This window comes from Corvus cornix, chromosome 1 (assembly GCF_000738735.6).
Source record: "Corvus cornix cornix isolate S_Up_H32 chromosome 1, ASM73873v5, whole genome shotgun sequence".
Lineage (NCBI taxonomy): Eukaryota > Metazoa > Chordata > Aves > Passeriformes > Corvidae > Corvus > Corvus cornix.
This window is the reverse complement of record NC_046332.1, coordinates 67,734,077-67,756,677: the sequence shown is the minus strand read 5'-3', so window position 1 is coordinate 67,756,677 and position 22,601 is coordinate 67,734,077. Positions and strand designations below refer to the sequence as shown.

Here is a 22,601-nt window from a genome sequence, read left to right as displayed (position 1 = left end):
TTTCTAATGTGATCTCTTGAGTGTTTTAAACATTTATTTCAAGTTAGTAATTCATTCCCCTATAGTGCTTGAATGCTTCCTTTCAGTTAGTGGTTTCAAAGGATTTTTAAAATATCCATTGGCTGGTGACATATTGCTCTGCCTTTATGGTTCCAGATACTAGGATCTGGGTAAGTTGCTAGCCTGAGTCTTATGCCTGAGAATAAATATTACACCCACAAAATTAACTTGCCCTGTCTCAGGCCATCTGAAAACAATTTTTGTTCTGGGTGCGTTCATCTAGTTTGCATTTTGTAGTGGAAACCTCTGTGTTCAGTATTTTGTCTGCATGTCTACTGGCTCTACAGAAGGCCTCTTCTGTTTATGTTGATGGCTTTGGAGAGACTGCCAGACCGAATCACTAATGTAGCAATAGTGTTTTATAATGCTGCAAGATAGTTCCCTTGGCTCTATGCCATTTTCAGGAAAAAAGTCTAGGTAGGGAGTTATATGCTGTCAGGTAGTGTCTGCCTATGTATCAGCAGCAATGCTGTTCTTCCATTAGAGCTTTAGTTTGGGAAAAAATCCTGACCTCTTCTGGAATATTTCATGGTGTGATACTTGGCAATGGTGACCAAAATAAAGGGTTTTTCCATTGTAGGATGTATGGTTGACAGGGTATATTCTAAGTTTGTTTTATTGGTCCTTTTAAGTAGGAGCTGTAAAGAGCAACTTCTGCCCACTTCGCGTTGGAAGGGGCTCTCACTAAAGAAGAGCTCTTACTACTGCTTGTGCTGTTTTCCCCAAAGCACTGGGAAAATGCTAGCTGCTGCTCTTCTACTTTCTGTCACCATGAACAAAATCCCTTACTAATTTTTTCAGGCTTCGTAGAAATATCTTTTGACTCCTGCCACAATTAATGAAAAGCTGTCATGTGAAAGATGTACATCTGTATCACTCCAACAGCATTCTTTGTATTTAAAGCTAAAGTTCTTCACTCTTACCCAAATGTTTCTTCTTTGCAACTGTCTCTATAGCTATAGTAATTTCTTGGATAATATGCTTTAGATCACAGCTGGGGCAGGAGAAAAAAAGCAGCAGGGAGAATCTAAGTTAGTACAGGTGGTGTTACACTTGATTAAATACTTTGATAATGGCCCTTACTAGCCAAGAATCAACTGATATAATGTAGCTTGGTTTTGTGGGATTTAGCAATACCTTGTTTCCCAGATGATGGCGTTGGAAGGTGTTCAGGTTGCCCTCACAATGCTGTGCAACTTCCAGCAAACAGGTTGTTTCCTACAGTTTACTTTGTTGTCATCACTTGCAGATGACGCTCTCTGACCTCATTTGCATTATTTCACCCACAAACAATTTTCCAGTTGTCAGAAGTCAAATTGCTGAAGATGATCTCTCCTGTATGGTAACTGTAAGCCCTTTGTATGATTTGAACCTTGATACAGATTTGTTAATTTTTTTTCCTTCAGCAAATATAGATGAAAAATCAGCTTTCCTTGCTCTAGTAGTTCAGACAGAACCAGTTGGAAGAGAGGTTACATGCAACTGGCAAGCGCTTATCTTTCGCAGGACTCTTTGAGTCTCAGTATTTGAGCTTCTCTTTTCAGATCTGGTATGCTTTGCTTTGTCTAAAATAATAAAAACTCACAACAACCCAGGAAGTTAAGTTTCTTTGTATGTCTTCCTCAAGCAGGGAAGTTGGCTTTGGGGTGCAAAAAGTTTCATGTATGCATAACTTCATCACCGCTATGAACCAAGTTGTAAAGTTGCCTTTCTGCAAAATCATAGGATGGTAGAATGACGAAGGAGGACTTCTTTGTACAACTGACAACTTTCTAGACAGATTTGTTTTTTCTCCAACTTGCATTTAATTACTTCTATAGTAGACTCTACTGTTTTCTGAAAGTTCATGCACTTTCACAGAAAACTGTCAGTGCAAGACAGTTTCGGTAAAGCCGGTCCCTGAATTAGGGTCTGGCGTAAAGAACCTTGGGCATACTCCTTAAATGTCTTTCTTTTTAATCAGTATTGTTGCCCAAAGTTAACCATTTGCACATAGCAGGACCGCTTCCTCATCAGAAGGGAGTCTGTGTCTCAGACTGCTTTTAAAATGTGTAGTTGCTTTCTGTGAGCAAAGGTCATCGAGAAAACCTTGATTAATGTCTAAAACTTGAGCAAGAATTTTTTGGAAGCTAGAGAATCCCTGCTGGAAGGGAAGGGCTGTAAGGGCTTTCTGCAACTTCCAGAGCTGTCAAAGTGTGTGTGATAAATTATTCAGTAAATGCACATGAGCTGATCCTGTAGCAACTCACTGGAGCTTTGGGATGGGACTCCCTGAGGATCCCAGGCTTGCTAGACACAAATCAGCATAAGCCTCCTTAGGATTTATCGTGCTAACCACAAACTCTGCCCAGAAAGGATCCAGAGCTGGTAGCAGGGACACTGCTCCCTCTGAAATCAATGTCTCTTTTCAGGCTTATGGATTAAGAAGGGAACAAGCTCTTAATGGCCACATGAGGGTGTGGTGGAGGTGGTAGGGCAGGAAGTTGATATTCGGACTGGAGTCTGGATGTGTGACCTTCTTTCTATTAGAGGGTACTTATGGCCTGAGACTAAAGTGGACGCCTTCGAAATACATCTCTCAGATAGTGCTGAATGTCATAGGACATGTTCTGCCTTCCTGGCTGTTGATGCTTTGGATGATAACAAGTGGTACCCCTGGTCAATAAGCTCAAATGTCAGTTGCTCATTTAGCCAGGCTTGTGGGTTAAAGAACCTTTCGGATAATAGTGAACTACAGGAAAAATATATGATGGATTTTTTTTTTTTTAATGGAATTATTGTCATACCTGGAAAAGAAAGTTAAATTCTGGATAGGAGGCAAAATTGAAGTACATAAGTTCTCATAATTAGATAGTTGGATATTAGGAAATACCCCTGCTGCCTCAATCCATTTTTTAAATGGTATCAGTGAGGAATTTACGAAGGATTTGCTTTAGGAGGAATAAATTTCTTAAGAGTAAGCATTAATTTTTGACTTTTACAAGTCAAATTACAAGTGAGAAAAAGGTAATAGGAAATAACTACAAAGAGAATGGTGAGTAAAGGAAAGGTTTTAATCTGCTCAGTATAATTTGAAATACCAGATCGGGTTCAGTAAACTTGATTCTGATGTGGTTACTGCAAAACTTAACCCTGTCCTGAACAGAACCAGGACAACTGGAAAGTGGAAGGCTGTATTTATTTGTGTTCAGAAGTAGCTCTTGCCAGTTTGGCTTAGACAGTAACCTTGGGGTTTGTATATGAAGAGATGATAAAAATCAGAGCTGCTTCTAAGTGGATTCTCTCTCTATTGCTATTTCATGCTTTTGAGTTTATTCATAGGCACCTACACTTGGCACATTATAGTTGGCAATGGTCTACCAAATTCAGTCTGGGGTGCCTGACCAGATGTCATCGAGATGCAGGGCACTCTGCTGTCTGTGTTTCTCCTGTGAGAATTCAGATTCTTCAGTCAAACTCATTTCAGGGGGGAAAAACAGAAATCTCTTTGGGGATGGGACAGGGCAGGATGCGATTCAGCTACAGGTTTAAGTTCCATCTCCTACATGAGGTGGCTATTGTACCTCACTTACATGGAGTAGTAAAACTCCTCTCCATCTTCTGTTAGCCACCCCCTAAATTATTAATCTTGTCTGTTCACTCACAATAAATAGTCTTGCCTAAAGCATGAGAAAGTTGTGTTTTGATTGACAGTAACAGAAATATGGTATGCATGAGTTGCTTTAGCTCAGTTTAGAAAAGACAATCAGCATAAGACGAAATAGTTAAATATTACATAGCTACCTAGGATTTGAAGATTCCTGACTAGCCAAACACAATACTTCTACACTAGCATTTTATGTGCTACTTAGAGTCCATCTTTCTGTTGAAAACAAATATGCCAAAAAGTCAACTTCACTAATTTTTAATATGAATTTGATGGTAGCTTAGGTAGCTGTGGCATTATCTTACAGAATGGCAAAATCCTTGCTGTCTCTTCCAAGGTTGAAGAATTGTTTCTGTGCATGAGGGTTGTGTAACACTCTTTGTGTTCAAACACCTAATCATTTCAGTCCTTGAAAACACATAACAGATATTCCAGCTTGTCAGTATAATGCCCTTGAAAAATACTTTGTGGAAGGAGGTGAGGGGATAGTTCTTATGCATTTGGAAAACCTGAAGTTTTACCATCTAGAAGCTCTGGATGTGCCCTGTGAGACAAGCTGATGGAGGTGTGTTAGGCTCTCTGCTGTCCTGCTGGGGATACAGCTCTGTCTTGTTGCTCTTGTAAAGTTCAGCTGTTAAGTCAGCAGTTTGGCTTAGGAGGCAGTATCTGAGCCAGGGAAATGTTGTGCAATGTTTTCAGTGTTCTTAAATAGTGGGTGGTGTTCAGTGACATGCTGCAAAGTGTAAATAGGAACAGGTTGAGCTTAAACACATGAAATTGGTGTAGCATTGGAGATAATGGATAATGTAGTCTTAATGTGAAACATTTGGCTTAATAACTCTAGAGAGCTATGACTGCAACTGATGAAAGGCTGCAATGTGTGTATGGCTAAGAGGGAGTAGGAAGGAGGGATGCAATTTGTGATCTTCATCATGCCTGAAATAACACTGTGTTAGTGTTTATATAAAACTGTAATACAGCTTCTCCTTCACAAATCGGGAAAATCCAGATTGCTGCAGAACAAACACTCCTGCCACTTCATGAGTTACAGAATTTCTTGTTTTGATCCATTTCCTTCTGTTTCAAAGAGATAAGAAAGATCTAATGTGCTGGGTACCTCAGAAGATTCAGCTAGGCCTTCAGCATTTCCTGGAAAATGAACATGATATTGTCCAATGAGGTGGAGCAGAAGTAAGAGGGCATGGAAAAACACACAAATAAAATGCACAATAAGAATTTCTTTCATATAAAGCAGTTTATCACGTTCTTTGTTTTAAACAGTCTTTCAGTTTTTCAGCTTGTTCTATGTCCTCAGGTAGTTGCTGGCAAGAAACAGTGTGTTATGCCATCTGTAGTGATGTTTACTGTGCCCACACTTGTGTGTGCATTGGCCAGCCGAGCAGAGCAGTTGCCCTCAGTATAAGCTTGTCAGTTCTGCTCTGTGTGGGCATCTGTGCTTTACACAGCCACTTGGTCATGTTCTCTTCTACACATTCTACTTGTCCTTCCCCAGCAAAGGTTACTCTAAAGGTAGACATAGCAGTCAGATTCAGTGGAAAACATGGACCTTAGGTGCTTGTGAGAATGGAGAAGACAACAAGGAACTGATGATGTGATTTCAGAAGCCTTTTTTTTTAGCTAGGAAATGAGGTGTACAAGGTTTCTGTAGATGGTCCTTGATGTTTCACAAGAGACTTGTGATTATTTCTTCCAGTCTCACAGCTGGACATGCAACGCTTTCATTGTGAGAACCGTGATCACACTGTGATCCCTTACAAAGGCAGATCAGGCACCTCCAGATTATCTGTGGAGCTCCCAATAAGGTCTTTCACTCTTACTTTCTAAACAGTAGGTGTTTTCTTGCAAACACTCTTTCCTTTTGCTGTCTAGGAACTGGGAAGCTCTGCTTTTCCCTGAGAGGTTCAGGTATCTGAAGCAAGGAATGAAGTTTAAATGCTGCACATCAGGTAGCTCATAGCAAAAGAAGGCCACTGAATGTACCTTTGCTCTGTCTGTGCTTGAGGATGTAATTTCTCAGTATTATCCTGACATTCCTCATGATGCTGGGGATGAAATACAACTGTCTGTACATGAGCAGCATTCTTATATCCCTGACTGTCCCCCAGTGAAGGACCTCTGTGATAGACTAGGCTCATCTAAGAACAGAACTAAGACAGGCAGTGTGGAATTCTAGTCTCAGTCCTGTTTCCAAACACTAGTTTTATCCAAAAAGGAAAGAAAAAGCACGTTGTTATGGTCTGTTACACTGTACCTTTAATTTGATAGGTTCATTCTGTGAAATGATAAATGATAATGCTTTGTAAGCAGAGATCAGCCTTGCTTCCTGCACTGGAATTTCATATAAACTGAAGGGTTTATGAAAAATAAATCAAGTTGTAGTTGTTGCTACAAGCACTTGTTTGCTTGTAGGAATGGTTAAGCTGGCTATGCTTTCAACAAAAGTTAAGATGTGCAGACACAGCCTACCATGTTGCCCTGTTTCTGAATCCTCAAAACAAGCTTTTGAGAGCAACTAAATCTCTTCCCAGCTCTGTTGAGTTCAACTGAAGAACTGCAAACAACTTCCTTCCTGAGAGATGAAGTTTTCAGTAGCATGTATAAATGTCCTGTCTGTCGTTCATGAGGCACCACAAATCAGATTATGCTCTTCATGCTACTTATGTGCTTTGTAATGTAAATCATCTTTACTAGTGAATGAAGTATCCAAAATCTCATTTTTTGAAGTATGAAAGAAATAGAACTTGAGGCCTAAAAATAAACTTGGATATAAATTGAGTATAACTTCAGTAAATCAGAGCTTTTAATTCTTTTAATGCAGTTCTCACCAAATTTTTGATAATGCTTGGCAATGCATTGAAGTGTTTCCAGCCAGAATTCACTGTAAAACACCTTATATCTTATCTGTCCAAGTTCACCTTCAACTTGTATTGTTGCCATGTTTTCGATTGCTTGGTGCGTTAAGACTCAGTGCTGTATTTTAAAAAAAAAAAAAGAAAGAAATTTGATGGTGGCTGTTTCCTGTTGCTGAAATTTGAGAGTCTGGCGTCTTCCATCAGATTCCTTGAATGTGTAGAAAAATGATGCTGGCAGGAGTGACTTCAGAAACACTTAACAGAGATACTGAGTGGACACTGCTTGTTCACCTTGTGTGAGCTATTGTATTGTTTGCTAGAACCTGGCTGCTTTGGGAAGTGTCACCGTGCAGTTGAATGTACAAATGACACAGGTGACATGGAGGGAAAGCTTTGTCTTCTGTCATCTTCTTCTTGGAAAAGACGGACTTCATTATTTGGTTCAAGTTTTTGGAAGAGAGACTTTCCCGTCCTTCTCCCTGTGCAGATTTAACTTATTCATTATTTGCTACAAGACGTAATAAAAACTCTTTTTCTTTCTTTTTTCCTTTTTTTATAAATAACCTGCTCTTATTTAAACATTCTGATACAGAACAAACTTTTACAAAAGTGGTACTTATTCTTGTACAAAAATTTTCTTCTTTTTTCTTTTTCTACTGCATAGCCTTTGCAATTACTTTATTGTAAACTTACTACGTCCATCAGATCAGATGAACCTTCATAGGCATTTAAAACTGATCTTGCAGTTTGGTTTGAGAGGAAGACCTTCTGCCCTTTCACAGATCCCTGCTGACTAGAACTGATTGATCAGTCTATCTGGACTCTTCTGGGCATGGCTGTGGAAGGAAGGAGATTAAAGCCTGCACTTCTACAGTAATGGAGAAACAGTGCTGGTGCAGGGGACAGTTTACTGCCAGGGGTCTCAATTTTTCATCTAATTCTTGAGTGTCTCAGAAAAGCAAGTTCTTTTTTTCCCCCGAAAGCAGTTACACTGTAGCAAATTCGATATTGTGACCTTATCCTTTTAGTGGTAAACTTGAGAGATCTGCCAAAGACATGAAATGGCACTTGTAAATATAATGAATACCGTAGTAAACTATTTTCTTTGGTTTTTTCCCCTCCAGAGTAAAATAAAGAATAATTTACTATCTTCTGCTTTTAAAATTAAAAGCATTTGCAGAGGGTCCTCACAGAGCCTAAGAATCTGACAAAACATTACAAATGAGGGTGAGCATTGCAGCCTCACGGCCACACTTTGTTCCAAGAGTCAAGCACTCTGTGCATTTTTGCAAGGTTAATTTAGTGCACCTTTGTATGTGGGTGTTGCTTGGACCCTTCCTTGATGACCTCAGGACGTCATTAAAAGAAAAAAGTCTTGCAGTCTGTTTTCTGGCTGTCTAGATGGGAAGCTCTTGGCTAAGGTGCTCAGCCTAATGTGGCTGATGGTGTTAGAAGGTAAAGGTTAAGATGACAAGATCTCAAGTTAGAATAAAAGTAAAGCAATGGCAGCCAGTGCTCTTTCAGGCTTGTGGGCGTGCAAAGGCTTCACTGTGCGGCTGCTGATTAAATCCAAGCTGAGTACATAAAGCCTGAAATAATCTGTTTCTGTGCTGCTTGTAATAGAGCTCAGGACACATGTTCACATCCCGGTGGAGAGGTACAGCTACCTTAGCACAGGGTGTTTTATCAGGAAAGTGCAGTGTGTGTTTTGTTAGATAGCAGAGGGTGGTGTTCAGATAAGCAGTGAAATGACATAAATGCAGCTTTGTTCTTAACGTGTGTTGTAAAAAGCAGCTCCCCCTCCCCTACTCAGTTTATGAAATATTTTTTAATTATCTGGGAACTTAAAAGCTCTGAAGCTTCAGTTTTGTCGGTTTATGAGCAACACCTGCTGGGTAGAGTCTCAGCTCAGTTCTTTGTATTCAAGGAAAGTCTGCTCATAAAGCCTGTGAAAGTGCTGGGTAAAGCTGGGGAGGCAAAATGGAATGTTTTTTGTAAATGAGTACACTCATTTGTACATTACACATGTAAATTTGTACACTCTTACCTTCTGTGGGTGTGAGCATCCAACCAAGCTTTATAGAAATACAATGATGTCTGCAATCCTATTTGTATGCAGCTATCAGGATAAGTCATAGATTCGTTAAAGTTGGAAAATGCCTCTAAGATCCCCAAATCCAACTAGTAACCTAGTGCTGGTTCAGGTTCACCACTATTCTTGGTGTGATATCTTGAGAGAATACTGGGGAGGTGGTAGCAGGGAAGCTCTTCAGCATCTCAACTTTGAAATGAATCTCTTCCTTTCCAGCTGCACATACGAACCCTTCTAAGGACCAGCTGTTGGGGAGTGGGGTGTTTCGTCTTCCAGTAGGAGTTTCTTCTGTTATCTTGTCACCACTTGGGTAGTTCTTCTTGAAATTTGAGGCTTTCCAATTATGCTGCATATAATTATGGGTTAAGAAACATTTAGGCTGTGCACTGTAGTTTTGATAAATGCTTGGGAGTTTCAGTGTTGGATTGACATCAAGTGTGTGTTTTTAGCAGCTCACTCTTTTTAAAATCCTCTTTTTAAATCCTTCTAATTACATAAATATTTTTCTAAATGTCTGTATGGGTTTTTTTGCAGAATGAAATTGTAGGATATTCTATAAACTGGGCAAAATGATGATCCATTTTTTTTTTCCTTAGAAGAATAAATGAAAAATATTTTACTGTAAATTTATAGATTATGAAATAAGCTGCAACTTAAATTTTGAGTGGAATCGTAATTTCTGAGTAGCAGGTGTGCATCCCCCAAGTTTTATTGAGGTGGGGCTGTTTGTGAAGTCTGTGCATCATGAGCAGTTCTTATCTGCTTGGGAATTCACAACAAGCAGTATAGCTTATAAACAATACAGGATTATTGACAAAAGTTGCTTTCATAGATGACTCTGCCTTTTTTATTTCTGGTAAAATCCTTGTTACAGTCAACATGTATTATACCCACATGACCTCAACTTGATCTTGATTTCCTGCCTCTGTTCATAGACACAGAAAAAAACCCTAATAAAATACTGTGATTGCCAGTTGTTCTTCACCTGTGTCCTAATCTTACACTATTTGTGTATTGGAAATAAACCCTTGGTGTCTTAAACCCTGTATTTCAGCTTCATGCCACTTATGAATATGGTATAATACCAGGATGTTACTACATGTCATGTATCTGTTGTTACCTAATATGTTTCTTTGAAGTGCTGCCTTAAAATTATCCTCCTACTTAGCAATTTATCCTCTTAAACCAGTGACTGATTCCAGAAGTGACAACTTCTGACATTTAGGATAATTTTAGTTTCTTTGACTCAAAAGACTCTTACTCCTTGGTTGTACATAAAAATTTCAGACCTGTCAATCCAGTAACTAGTAACAGGCTTTCTTCTGCGTCCCCATAATTAACTGAGTTTGTGTGTAAGTCTTTTTTTCCCCTTTCTTTCTTTTTCCTTTGATTAGCTCTTATTTCATGGGTTGCTTTCCTCTTGTGTTCTTAACACGAAAAGAGGGCACAAGTTTTAAATTTGCTGTTCAGTAGCTGTTTTTTACCAAATGCTATTGGGGCTTACAAGTTCCTTGCAACAATTCTGCTTTATTGTGTCCTCCTAGAACCCCTGTCTCTGTGGTTAGCCTCAGAGCTGGCATCATCTAAATAAATTGGGCTAACAATGATCATGAAGCTGCTACTAACTGAAAGTAATACAGTTTTTTACATGTTACGTGCTGGTAGCAATTCCAAATTGCTTGATTCCAAGACTGGTGTTTATGTGTGATGTATCTTTGAAGGAGTCCAACAGACTGAACAAGGATTGTGGTAAACATAAGGACTGTGGCATAAAAAGGCTCCTTTAGTACTTCTCTGCTTGGGGAGAGGAGGTGCAGTACTTTTAGTGTGATATTAAATTGAACATCCAAGTCTGAGATAGTCATTCCCACTGTTCCCATGAGGGAAAATAGGATGTTAAAATCTCTTTATGGGATATAGGTTCGAGCACATGTGGGGAGCAACCTCAGCTGGGCAGGTTGTAATGCTGCAGAAAGCTGCTCTCAATTGGCACTTTGAAATTGTGTATGTACCAAGTACTGGATTTGGGAGCGAACATGCCTGTTCTTACATTTTCCTATTACTTTCACTTAGGATTTTGTCGTTGTTTGCTCCAATGCTTCCTAACCCTCTCATGAAAGACTCTGCCCCTTAACAAAATAAACAATACCCGAACAAAAAAATTTACACGCTGGTGGACTTGGCTTCTGTTTATGAAAAAATATGGATGGAGATGTTAATATATTCAGTTTTATTTCTGTTCATGTAAATCCCTTTGAGCTACATCTTGGTTAACAAATTCCATAGTGGCTTCTCAAATGGATTATGTATTTTTCAGATTTTGCTTCTAGCTGACAGTCCATACTAATTTCTGAACCCTTATAAATTCTAATAAAGTTCTCTTGATAAGATATGAATCTATTAAATCTGCTTCCTTATAACTGTTTTGAAGTTACTCAATTTATGCAAGATGTTAAGTTTTTACAAGAACAAAAACACACAGAAATGATCCAATTTGTGTCCTATGCTAGCTTCAGCTCCCTGAGAGCTCTTGAACAAACAGAAACTACAGCACTTGGGACTATGCCAGATGGTTTAAAGATTCCCTAGAGAATAACGAAATCTAACTAGTGCTGTATATTTCTGTCATGTTTGGCATAACCTCTGAAGTTGAGATGTTTGTTGTTTCTTCTTGAAGTTTACCAGTATCTACCATATAGAAATGTATGGAATTGTTTTGGAAGCCCTTGTAGGTGTCACAGCTGAGAAATGACTGAAGCTTGGTGAGTAAGACATACCTTTGTTCTGAGATAGGATGCTGGGAATCACAGAAAAGATAGTTAAGAAATATGCTTAACTTTTATGATACAATGTTTCCTCACTGGCTTTGCAAAACAAGTTTCAGCCTTGACTTCAGTGAGAACAGGACATTCAGACATGAACAAGAATAGATTCCGAGCATAGATAATTCCCAGATCAACTAAGCTCCCCCAGGGGAGGGAGAGTTGATGAGCAGAAGGAATGGAGTTCACTACTTGGGGGACCTTTTTTCTGATTTCGGTTAATAGTTTGTTAATACATGTTCACTGCTAACTCTCACCAGTTGCAGAGAGAAATCTTTCATAATCTGGGATATTGGAAGTAAAAATTAAGCTGTAGAATGACCAAATTGTGGATAAACTGAGTTCTAAGTTCCTCGGTCCAGAGAAAACTGTTGCCTTCTATGAAAGAACAACTCACATACTTACTTCTGAAACTTTAAGTTACTTGAAGGTGTATCTTGCTTTGATGGCCACTGAGTATGACAAGTCATACCTTAGTGAAATTATTAAGAAACTCCTGTAGTAAGCTGAAGTGAATGGGATTTATATTATCCTTCTAAATAACTTACTTAAATATCATGAGAACACGGTTGTGTCTGTGACAAAATAACTCTTCCCTTCTCATCGCTTGCCCATCAGACCAGAAATAGGAGTTTCTATTTCCAGGCCAGACAGGAGCCACATGATGGGATTTGCCATGTTACATCTAAGTATACTTTCACCAAGCCCTAGACATTAGAACTAATGCTGCCCTTCTCCTTTACAAGCATGGAAGATACCTTACTATACAGGTATCCAGCTAAGATGTGCTAATAGTACTGGTGTGGGGGCTGCCCTGGCTGGACACCAGGCACCCACCAAAGCCACTCTCTCACTCCCTGCCTCAGTCGGACGGGGATGAGAAAACAAGAGGCCTGTGGGTCAAGGTAAGGACAGGGAGAGATCACTCACTGATTAGTGTCATGGGCAAAGCAGACTCAGCTTGAGGAAATCAGTTTAATTTATTACCAATCAAATCAGAGTAGGGTAACGAGAAGGAAAAATCTGAAAACACCTTCCTCCCACCCCTCCCTTCTTGGACTTAACTTTACTCCTAATTTTCTCTACCTTCTTCCCCCTCAGCAGTGCAGGCACAGGGAATGGGGATTCATCACACACTGTCTCTGCCGCTGCTTCCTCCTCAGAGTCAGGACTCTTCACACTCTTCTGCTCCAGTGTGGGGCCCCTCCCACAGGAGATAGCTCTCCACCAACTTCTCCAATCTGGGTCTTTCCCCTGGGTGCAGTTCTGCAGGAACAGGCTGCTCCAGTGTGGGCCCCTCCCACAGGGTGTAGTCCTTCAGGAACAGGCTGTTCTAGCGTGGGTCTCCTGCTGGAGTTCTGCCAGCAAACCATCTCCACTGCTGGTTCCTCTCTCTACAGATCTACAAGTCCCTTCCAGGAGCCTGCTCCAGTGTGGGCTTCCCATGGTGTCACAGTTTCCTTTGGTCTTCCTCTGCTCCAGTGTAGTGTCGTCCATGGGCTGCAGGTGGATCTCTAAATCCCCATGGCCCTCCGTGGGCTGAAGGGCGCAGCTTCACTGTGGTCTGCCCCAGGGGCTGCAGGGGAATCTCAGTTCCGGCACCTGGAGCAGCTCCTGTCCCTCCTTCTTCACTGACCTTGGTGTCTGCAGGGCTGTTCCTCTCATGTGTTCCCATTCTTCTGTCCTAGCTGCCATTGCACAGGTTTTTTCCCTTTCTCAAATACATTATCTTGGAGGGGCTACCACCATCACTGACTGACCCAGCCTTGGCTGGTGGTGGGTCTGTCCTGGAGCCCGCTGGCATTGACTTTGTTGGATGTTGGGGAAACGCTGGCAGCTTCTCATAGAAGTGCCCTTTGCTACCAAAACCTTGCCACACAAACCCAGAACAACTACTGAAATGAAGATACTGCTACAGAAGGGGAAGCAGTGTGGGCTTTGCTCTGCAAAACTGCCAGAAATCCTGGGTTAATTTGTCGTTGTGTTGCTAGGACATCGTAAAGCCAGTGCCACTCTTTCTGTGAATGTTGTTATCAAAAAGTTAGCTGCAGTCATTTAATTTATCCTAGCTATTCTTCTTACCTGTGTGGTCTCAAGCAAATGCCCAAAATCTTGCTGTGTATGCTGTTAGGCAGTGTTGTGCAGCTGCTGGCGTAGAAATACCTAGCACATACCAGGCACAATAAATTCAGAAAATAAAGTTCAGCTGTGCTGAAATAAGTAGCATCTGCCAGTAGCAATTAGTGAAGCAGTGCAAAAGTTACTTTACCTGATGTATATGAAAATGTTGCCTAAAAAAATGAGCAGAACTTCCCTGATGATCTCAGAAACAACTTCTTCCTGCCCATCTTGACTCTATATACCTATTGTGCTTTCTTACTTACACAGTGATTAAGTGCCTCTGTGCTCCCTTTTTCCCTTCAGTTTTGTGGAACCCATATTCATAAACAAAACAAAATGCTCTCACGGACTTTTTGAAATATATATAAATAGTCTAATGGGTCTCTGTCACACCCTTAGCTTACTCTTCATGTATGTCACTATTGGTGCAAGAATCACCTTATAAAGCTGTTTCTCTGAAAGGCCCTTACACTGTTTACTTTATTGATTCCTTTATATCAAAGCTTTCTAGGAAAGCATTTCCTTTTCTGTTGATCCTGGGTCTTGTAGGTTGTTTTTGGTTTGGTTTGGTTTTTTGTTTTATTATTAGTAGTAGCAACAGTAGCTCTGTAGCTCTTCTAGAATTTCTCTGTGTTGAGAAGGAAAAGGACCATGCATTTAATTACTTTTAGCTCTTAAATTGAAATACTTGCCCATCGAGCTGTGTCTGGATGGATTTACATTTGAACACCATAACTATCTAATGATATAATTCTCTTCACAGCTACCATAACCAGCTGATGAAATCTTAGTATTTTAAACAGTTACTGATTGACTAGATTAGACTAATGTGACTCCCAGGGAGAGTAGTGTTTAGTGTTCTGTGCTGTGCTAACTTTGCCTTCAGGCATGGTATTCATTATTCCTCTGACTCCTAGGCAAAGTGGTGGTTCAAGACTTCAGTGCTGGAGGAAGTCTAGTTAGGTGGAAGTTCCCTGCTCTTCCCAGCGCCTCATTTCAAAACAGTTGGTAATTCAGCATCTGGAAGAGTATGGCTTTGAAATCCTTCCTTGCTGTGTTTATGCTTAGGTTCTTTCCTGGTTGTTATCTGGGAAGAGTTAATGGTACTACTGGTTGCTCAGGCATTTGATACTGTCACAAGACAGTGCAGTTGCTCTTGTGAACTGTGAGATGAGAAAACAAGCTGGAACATGTACAGGTGTGTTATCTCCAAAGTACTAGAAAACTAGTGGACATTATTTGGCAGGTGTGGAGAAGCTGTTGAAATGCTACTAAGTTGCAATCTATTTTCTTTATACTCCATGCACATTGTTTGATGAACCATGTGCATTTGTCTTTCACAGTTTCCTAATGAATGTTCTTTTGAGAAAAGGAGCCTTGAACCCAGTAGTAACACTTTTTGTCTCTGCCGTGGTATCATCTGCTGCTTGACACTGGCTTTGGTGTCCAACTTTCTGTAAGCAGAGCCTTTTTTAAGGAAAGTGTGTAGTCTGAAACCTCCCACTGCAGTTGAGAGTTTGTGGGAAAATTCCCATTGAATAGGAAAAGAACTAACGCCTTGGTTTCATGTCACTGAGGAATTTCTAGCCTCATTAAGGGAGCTAGAAGTTTTTGCAGTGCCTCACTTTATTGGACGAAGTATATCCACATGTGCTAGATCTGCCAGACTGAATAGAATATAACTTTTCCAATCTCCCAGGTCAGCACTGAATTACTAACCACTTGCCATCTTCTCCTTCAGTGACAGTAGAAGAAGGTGGTTATCGTAGCGAATGAGTTATAAAAGTGGTGTCATCCATGGGTATCATAGTGGGTTTCAACCAAATCTGGGATGATACTCACTTTAGGAGTCTTCATGTTCTGCCATGTAGGAGTCCCAAAACTTTGATCTTGTGACTGGGGAAAAACAGACTTTTCAAAGTGTGTTCATTTCATAGTGAATCAACATGTTAGTTAATCTCTTAAATTTAAAATCTTGGGAACGTCTATCTGAAACTACAAAATTTAAAAATTGCCGCCTTCTTAAACATGGTGCATGAAGCATTTATTTCAGTGTTACCACTTTAAATCTGCTAAAATGAAGTTCATGGTCTTCTGATCTATATTTGAGAAGTGAGTAATGACCATAAATGGGCAAAATACTTAAATGAGCTCTCCAACTCCCCCCTCCCCCCCCAAAAGGAAATGAATGCAGAGAATGTATTAATTGTTTGGGACTGTCCACGTGACAGCCTTATCTTCTCAGGCAAGCCCTTTTAAAAATAGGGTATGTGTTAAACATGATGGAGTTTTGAAAACAACATCTTTAATAAACCTCTTACTAGAACTGCCAAGTTAAGCTAGAATGCAGTTTTCGGGAGAAAATTCCTAGCTAATATCTGAATTTGTGCTTTTATAGTTTGTAAGAACTTGGCTTAAAGAAGTTTAAGAACTGCTGTTCCAGGCAAGCTGTACTTTGCTAAGTCTTTCACTGAGAACTATGTCCTAAACTTGATGAATTGAGTTTTACTAATCTACGTATTCAAAGAGGATAAGGATCATCATGAGACCTCTGTACTGACACTGCTGTGGGTTGCAGAGTACTCAAGCTGAGTGAATGTGAGCTGTATCTGAAAGGTGGAAAAGTATCAAGCCTGACTGGCCTAAACACAGGAGCAAAATACTGAGTGCAAGACCCTTCCTTGCTTAAGCACTGCTCCTGTTGTGCCGTGCTGTCACTGCCATCGCTGAAGTTAACTTTGATACACCGCGGTAGAGTGCTTACATAGAAGTATAAAGAAAGGCACCTATTGTCCGCTCAGGCATCTAAACCATCTTGTAAGTCTTAGACATTCTTTCCTGTTAAGTAACTTGATCCACTTTGTGTCATTATAGTGCTTATTTAAATTTGGATATTTGGCATAGAAGTGTCTTGTGTGTGTGTAGCACACAGAATGTGTTCGGTGATCCACAAGTTTCCGGCAGCAAATTAGGAACTGTGATGGTTTGCCAAGTGTATGCTGTGCAACTCTGGCACGTTTTTCTGCTTGTTGACTGTATCAAAAACTAAACAGTGTAAGTAATTGCTGAGTTGATCTTGAACAAGAATTATTTTGAAAACTGAATTTAATTTTATTTTCGCTTACCTATCTAAAAATAGATTTCTGTTTAAGGTGGTGTAGTAGTAGTCTTCAGCTTTGCCTTCGGCAGGAGTATGTGATCTCCCCAGTATGTGGTCTGAGGCTGAATGTCAGAGTAAAATACATGCACTGCTCTGTAGGCAGTTCTTTAGAAGCAAAGCTAGCTGGGTCTTGACCAATCACCTAGGAAAAATATAGGCCAGGCAAATAGGAGGAAGACTGTCTCCTGAAAGCAAAACTTTATTCTATGCAATCCTTTAATGTTCCTCTATGCAATCCTTTAATGTGTTTTCTGATGCTTTAAGCTTTGGCTAAACTCATGAGCAGAAATGTGAAAGCACTAGCTGTTTCACTGAATCTTTCTTTGCCTGTGTTCCAGCTTTCTGCTACTAGGCTTGTGTTGTGTTGGCCCAGACATGCAGCAGAATGAATTGGAGTTGATGGCAGATGCTTATTATTGCCTGCTGTGACTTTGAGTTTTCTAAACTGTATTTTTAGACTGTACACTAAGTGCAGATGGGTTATAGAAATATTCAGTAATTTGGCTGTTAATCCTTTCCCTTTGTGATAGCATTTCTCTTGGCTACAAGTCCTCCTTATTCCTGTAAAACAGAAGACGGTCAGTATTCCTTCAGCAGTAAGTCAGCTGATGGAGGCAGAGTCTTCTATTCTAGTTTCTAAATACCTCTAGCTTTAAACAAAGTCAGCAAATTGCTTGTGTGACTGCATAAGTTGAATCATGTCAACCTGGTCTTTTATCTCTTTATTGGAAAGATGAATTTTTAATGGTGAAAACTGTTAAGTGGGACACTGTCACCAGAGTGGGAAGCAGCAGAATGCAGTAGTTTTAGAAGTACAGCAGGTCTGAATGATCAGCGTTGGACTAACTGGATGGCAGTAAAAGCATTTATAGCAGTTAAAGAAAAACAGTTCTCTCCCTCTGCCACCCTTCTTTCTAGTTGAGAATAGTTACAGATACCTGCACTTTGGGTGGCATTTGGGTGTGTTTTTATGTAAGATAAGAACTTTGCCTCCATGTCAAATGGCTGGTACATAGCAGGATATGATATGCGGCTTATTTTGTCTCTGTTCATGTTTCACTGTTGTGGCTGGGTTCTCCTATCTCGTGGATATGCAAGTTAACACTAACAAAAGGAGAGTCGTTCCAATTGCTCCTAATTTTTTCTCACATTGCACTGCTTTCTAGCTCATAGATGTCAAACTCCCAGTAATTAGCAAAGCGCAGGGTGTTGATTTCTGAACAGCATCCCGTTTCTCTTTTGTTTGCTTTTAAGTGTACATAGCCTGATCATGAGTGGGATGCATTATTCAAATCCGAGGCAGCGTGGATGCTTCCAGCCCCAAGTCAGGAAGTACTTGGCTTTTGAAGAATAACGGCTGCTGCACGGATTTCTGGCTCTGCTGTGATATCATGAAATGAGCCTGAGGAAATGCCGTGACAGCACTGCCAGCCCTTTGTGAGAGGGGGATCCTTTCTGCTCTCACTTATCCCAGGAATCTGTTCCAGAGTCTTTGTGTTCATGACACTTAAGGTTTGGTGACAGTTCTGCTTGGACATGCCTCTGCTTCTGAGCTGGCTCTCACACCAGAAGGTACTGACTGCTCCTGTCGTGTGTGTGTGAAGTTCATTCATCTCCCGTCTCTGCGTATGGTGGAAGGGATCTGCCACTGCACTTTGTGTGGTGATGGAGTAAGAGGGGTTGAGCTTTTTCCTTGTTTTGAAAATAATTGCCTTGCTAGAATTGCTGTCATTAAGTAGCCAGATTTGTTAGGCATGTTTGTTAGATTAGTACTTCACAGTCACACTAATGTTTATAAGCCTTATGGAATGAAGACGGGCTTTGCTTTGTTAATAAATTCCAGACTGAAATTTTCCATGTGGAAGCTAGACACAAATTAGGAAGAACTGCAGCTTCTCTGCAGGGAAATTCTGTTCATCTGTGAAAATAATGAAATACAGCCAGTGAATTTTGTTCTTTGCGATATCCATAGCATTCAAGTTCTAAGTTTGGATTAAAATTGAAAGCACTGCTTAGTAATTACCAAGGGATGGACTGAAAGTTATCACTCCAGCAAAAACGGGACATCCACCTTTGTTCACTGGAGGCTCTTGTAAATTCAAAGGGATTATTATTATTTTTTTTAATCCTCCCACTTCTGTCCCTGCTGTTCACGAAAGCATGTAGTATTATGATGGAGATGCTCTGCCCATTCTAGAGTTGTGACAGTGTTCTAGTGTTATGCTGCAGCAGCCATGATTTAGTAGGCTCAGTAATCTTGCTGTTTTACAGCTTCAAGATATTGATGATAAATACTCATAACTGAAGTTCTGGTTTTGAAGTTTTAAGGGCTGCTGAAGTTGGAATTAATTTTAACAAGACCTTGCATTACTTATATCGGTTAAAGTGATGTTTCTTTGAACATGAAAATACTATTCTGCATAGAATGCAGTGAAGTGCCTTGATGTATAGTAGAATATTTCTTGGCAGTGCTAATCACATGCCCTTTGTGTGGTGTGCTGCTAATGCACGCGGAAGATGTTTGTTTGTTCTCCTTTATGAATTGACCCTATTACAGGTCTAGTTACAAGAGACAGAGCTAGATCTAGCCCTTGAATTGCAGAGCAGGAGTTAGCTGAGTGCTGCCATGTTATTCTACGCTGTCTGGCCAAATGAATGATGTGGTGCAGTAGCTCAAAAGGTCTCTAGCCAAGACCATAGGGGGAGGTGTGTGGTACAGATAGAGGAGATGGAGGATTATCTGGCTAAAATTGGTGCTGTCATTAGTTTCAACTATCAAAACACTACTGCCTGTAGTAAACAGAGTTTGTGGCAGTGTCATGCTTTACTTCTTACGTTGTTTTTTCAGAGCAGGATCTAATTTTAGGTGATGCAGAACTCGGCCTGTGCCATCTGTTCTGATTTGAGTACAGCTAACTTTTCCTTATTGAATCGCCACGTATGAAATCAGATCTGCTTGGGTGAAGACTGGTTCATATAATCTTAGGCTACTCAAATGTGAATAAGAAATCTGATTTGGGTTCCCAAGTGTGGGGTTGTTTCTTTTTCTTAAATTGCTTTTATTAGATTAATATATTTCCTGGGAGGGAAATATTGCCTCTTGGATGACATTATAGAGCACTTACTATTTGCCTCTTAACTCGCAGTCTTGTTTGGTTGGTTTTGGTACTGGGGTTTGGTTTTTTTGGTTTGCTTTTTTCTCAATCAAGTTTTGTAGCATTGTTCACACTGACGAGCCAAACTAGTGTCACAGGTTTAGTTTCATACTTATGGGTACCCACTGTCCATCCATGTCTTAATGACCTCTTGCCTTTGGGGGCATTGTTTGGTTAATACTGAAAACCTATGCAGTAACTCATTTAACATTTTAATTTTGCTCTACTGTAACAGCTGGTAGTAGATGTCCAGGAAGATTGTCAATGGTCCTATGGGTTTCAGGAGTAAGAATCCCATTTCTGCCCTCTGGCTGCTTAATTTAATTAGACTTCTGCAGGGAAATACTAGAACTTGGAAATACGTTAGTAAGTTTTCACTGTTTCAGGAGTCTGTCTTCTAAACTGATTTCCTAAAATCAGTTTTCCTAAACTGGTTTCTAAAAGTAATTAGGCATTTTCATTCTGGTAATTCAGTATTTTAAAAGCTCCATTCTGCTTATTGTCTTGTCTAACTTTGCCCTGAAATTTTGACAGTAACGGATAATAAGCTAATATCCATCTCAAAAAAAGTTACACAACTTTGATGGTGAAATTTTATTACTGGGATTTCTTGATACACAGAGGAGCAAAATGTCAAAACCCAATGATATATGTCAAAGAAATGTGTAAAAAGCCATACTGGGATGTATGCTTGATAATTACGTAACTTTTCCTGTATCTTGCATTTCAGGAAAATACAGATGCAAACTGTTGTTTAGACTCCATTTGATCCCACTTAGGGATTTAGCTCAAAGTCAAATCTTTATGTGAAAATGCTGTACTCTGCTCGGGTACATCTCAGAAGTAGCTCCTGGTTCTTGATAAGAAGGCGTCACTCTGGGAGTGAAGAGGGTCAGGTCTAGCAGCACAAGCTGGCACACTGTCAGTCATTGGGTACATCATCAACAGCACACAGGTACTCCTGTACTCTAAAGACCAGTAAAATCCATGTGCACAACTTATAGCCTGGCAATGTTAGTATCTGTCTTTAATGTTATACTTGAAGCTGTTTTTTACACCATGCCACTCATAGTACCCATGAAACAACCAACAAGCATCTGGAACTAGTTCTGGGCTGTCTGACAGATATTAGTTATCAATTGTGACATGCCTGTATTGGATTACATTGTTTTTCTCTTCATCTGTGTATAAGGAAAGTATTCATAACCACAGACATTAAACAGGTCTCAAAATGTTAACTTTTCACATTAGTTTTGTCTATAGCCTGAAAAGAAGAAAAAAGTGAATGCTGATGAGGGAGCACCCAAAAAAATAATATAACCTATTAAAAAAGTTTACCTAAACAAAGCAGGGAATAAGGATTGTTTGGGCTGTATGAGCTGAAACCCCTGCTCTAATGGTAGGATCCCTCTATGCATAAGTGAAAATACTGTAGCAATTTATGCGATGCAAAAACTTTTTGATGAGCAGAGATTCTGAAATAATAATTGTGACTTAAATACTAATGTCTAAAGACTAAACACAGTCTGGAAAGTATGGAAATAAAGTGATAAACAGCAGGATACTTAGGATGATGGGTTTCTCTAAGTAGAATTGGAATAACTTAAAACTCTGTATTTGTGAGGGAGATGTCTGACTGAAGAGGGGATGGATGGGTATTCCTTTGGAGTAGAATTGGTGGTGTCTTATCGTCAGCCTATCTGGACATTTGCTGGTGAGGGAGAGAGTGGGAAGGATGTGTTAGGAGGCTATTGGGTATTTTTAGAAAAACTTACGAATTTCCAGTTTTTTTCTCTTAGAGGTGATGAGCAAGAGGCAAAACTCAGTTACTGGAGTGGAAGTGAGGGTACCCTTTAAAAAAAATCTAAATTGCTGATTAAACAGATGACAGTGGTTGCTCTAGTTGATTGTGTGTAAAGCATGTGCATTTTGAATACAATTATCATTTGTCACTGTACTTTGAGTAGAAATGTATGTGAATTGCCCTGTAACAGCTTCTGGATTCTAAAAAGGGAAGTTTTAGTTAAAAGATAGCTAGTTTGTGAATTCTGTTAAAATAGAGAACTAAGAAATTTAAACTCTAGAACTTCTTTAAGCACAGGCTGTGGAGAGAATAAGAGATCGATCAGTGGAAAAAGAGCTGTGTCTTGGAATACAACAGGCAAGTGCCAAGTGAGGATTGTGCACGTCCAGCTGAACTGGCATGGCTGGGAGGAAGTGCACCTTGGGTGATGGTAAAGCAGCCTGGTAATGAGAATGAGGAAAGAATAGTTACACTCTAGTATCTGTGTCAGATAGACTTAGCTTTAACCTCACTGAAAACTGAGATGGTGATGGCATCTAAAGGGATAGAAGCCAAATGGTCAGCAGACCTTAGCGCAATCAAACTTCATTTTGCAATAAATGAACTGGAAGCAGATTTGAGTTGAATGCCCAAGGGATGAGGAGTGTGTAGTAGGAGAAGGGGATTAAGATAAGGTAATTTTCCACTGTGACTTGCAAAAGTATTGGTATATGAGATTGCTGCCTCAGTAGCAAGCTTCAGGTGTATCATGTGACTGAAAGAAAGAAATGCTGTAGGGAGCGTGGATTATTTACTAAGGTGTGACTTTAAAGTTACCTTTTTTAATAGAAAAATTCTTTGAAAAATACTACAGACACAGTGGAAAGCT

General features: G+C 39.9%; 1 protein-coding gene across 5 annotated transcripts in view; it reads left to right on the top strand.

Annotated features, from left to right (window-relative positions):
- TBC1D4 (TBC1 domain family member 4) overlaps positions 1-22,601 on the top strand; it is a 97,000-nt gene that overhangs the window by 30,947 nt on the left and 43,452 nt on the right. Inside the window, exon 1 of one of the 5 annotated variants that reach the window (XM_019292171.3) lies at positions 18,205-18,346. The exons of the other annotated variants lie outside the window; for them this stretch is intronic. Within the exon in view, the coding sequence (XP_019147716.1) occupies positions 18,311-18,346 (36 nt within the window). The 5' untranslated portion in view covers positions 18,205-18,310. Of the gene's footprint in view, positions 1-18,204; positions 18,347-22,601 lie in introns of those variants that run through there. 5 annotated transcript variants of the gene reach the window in all.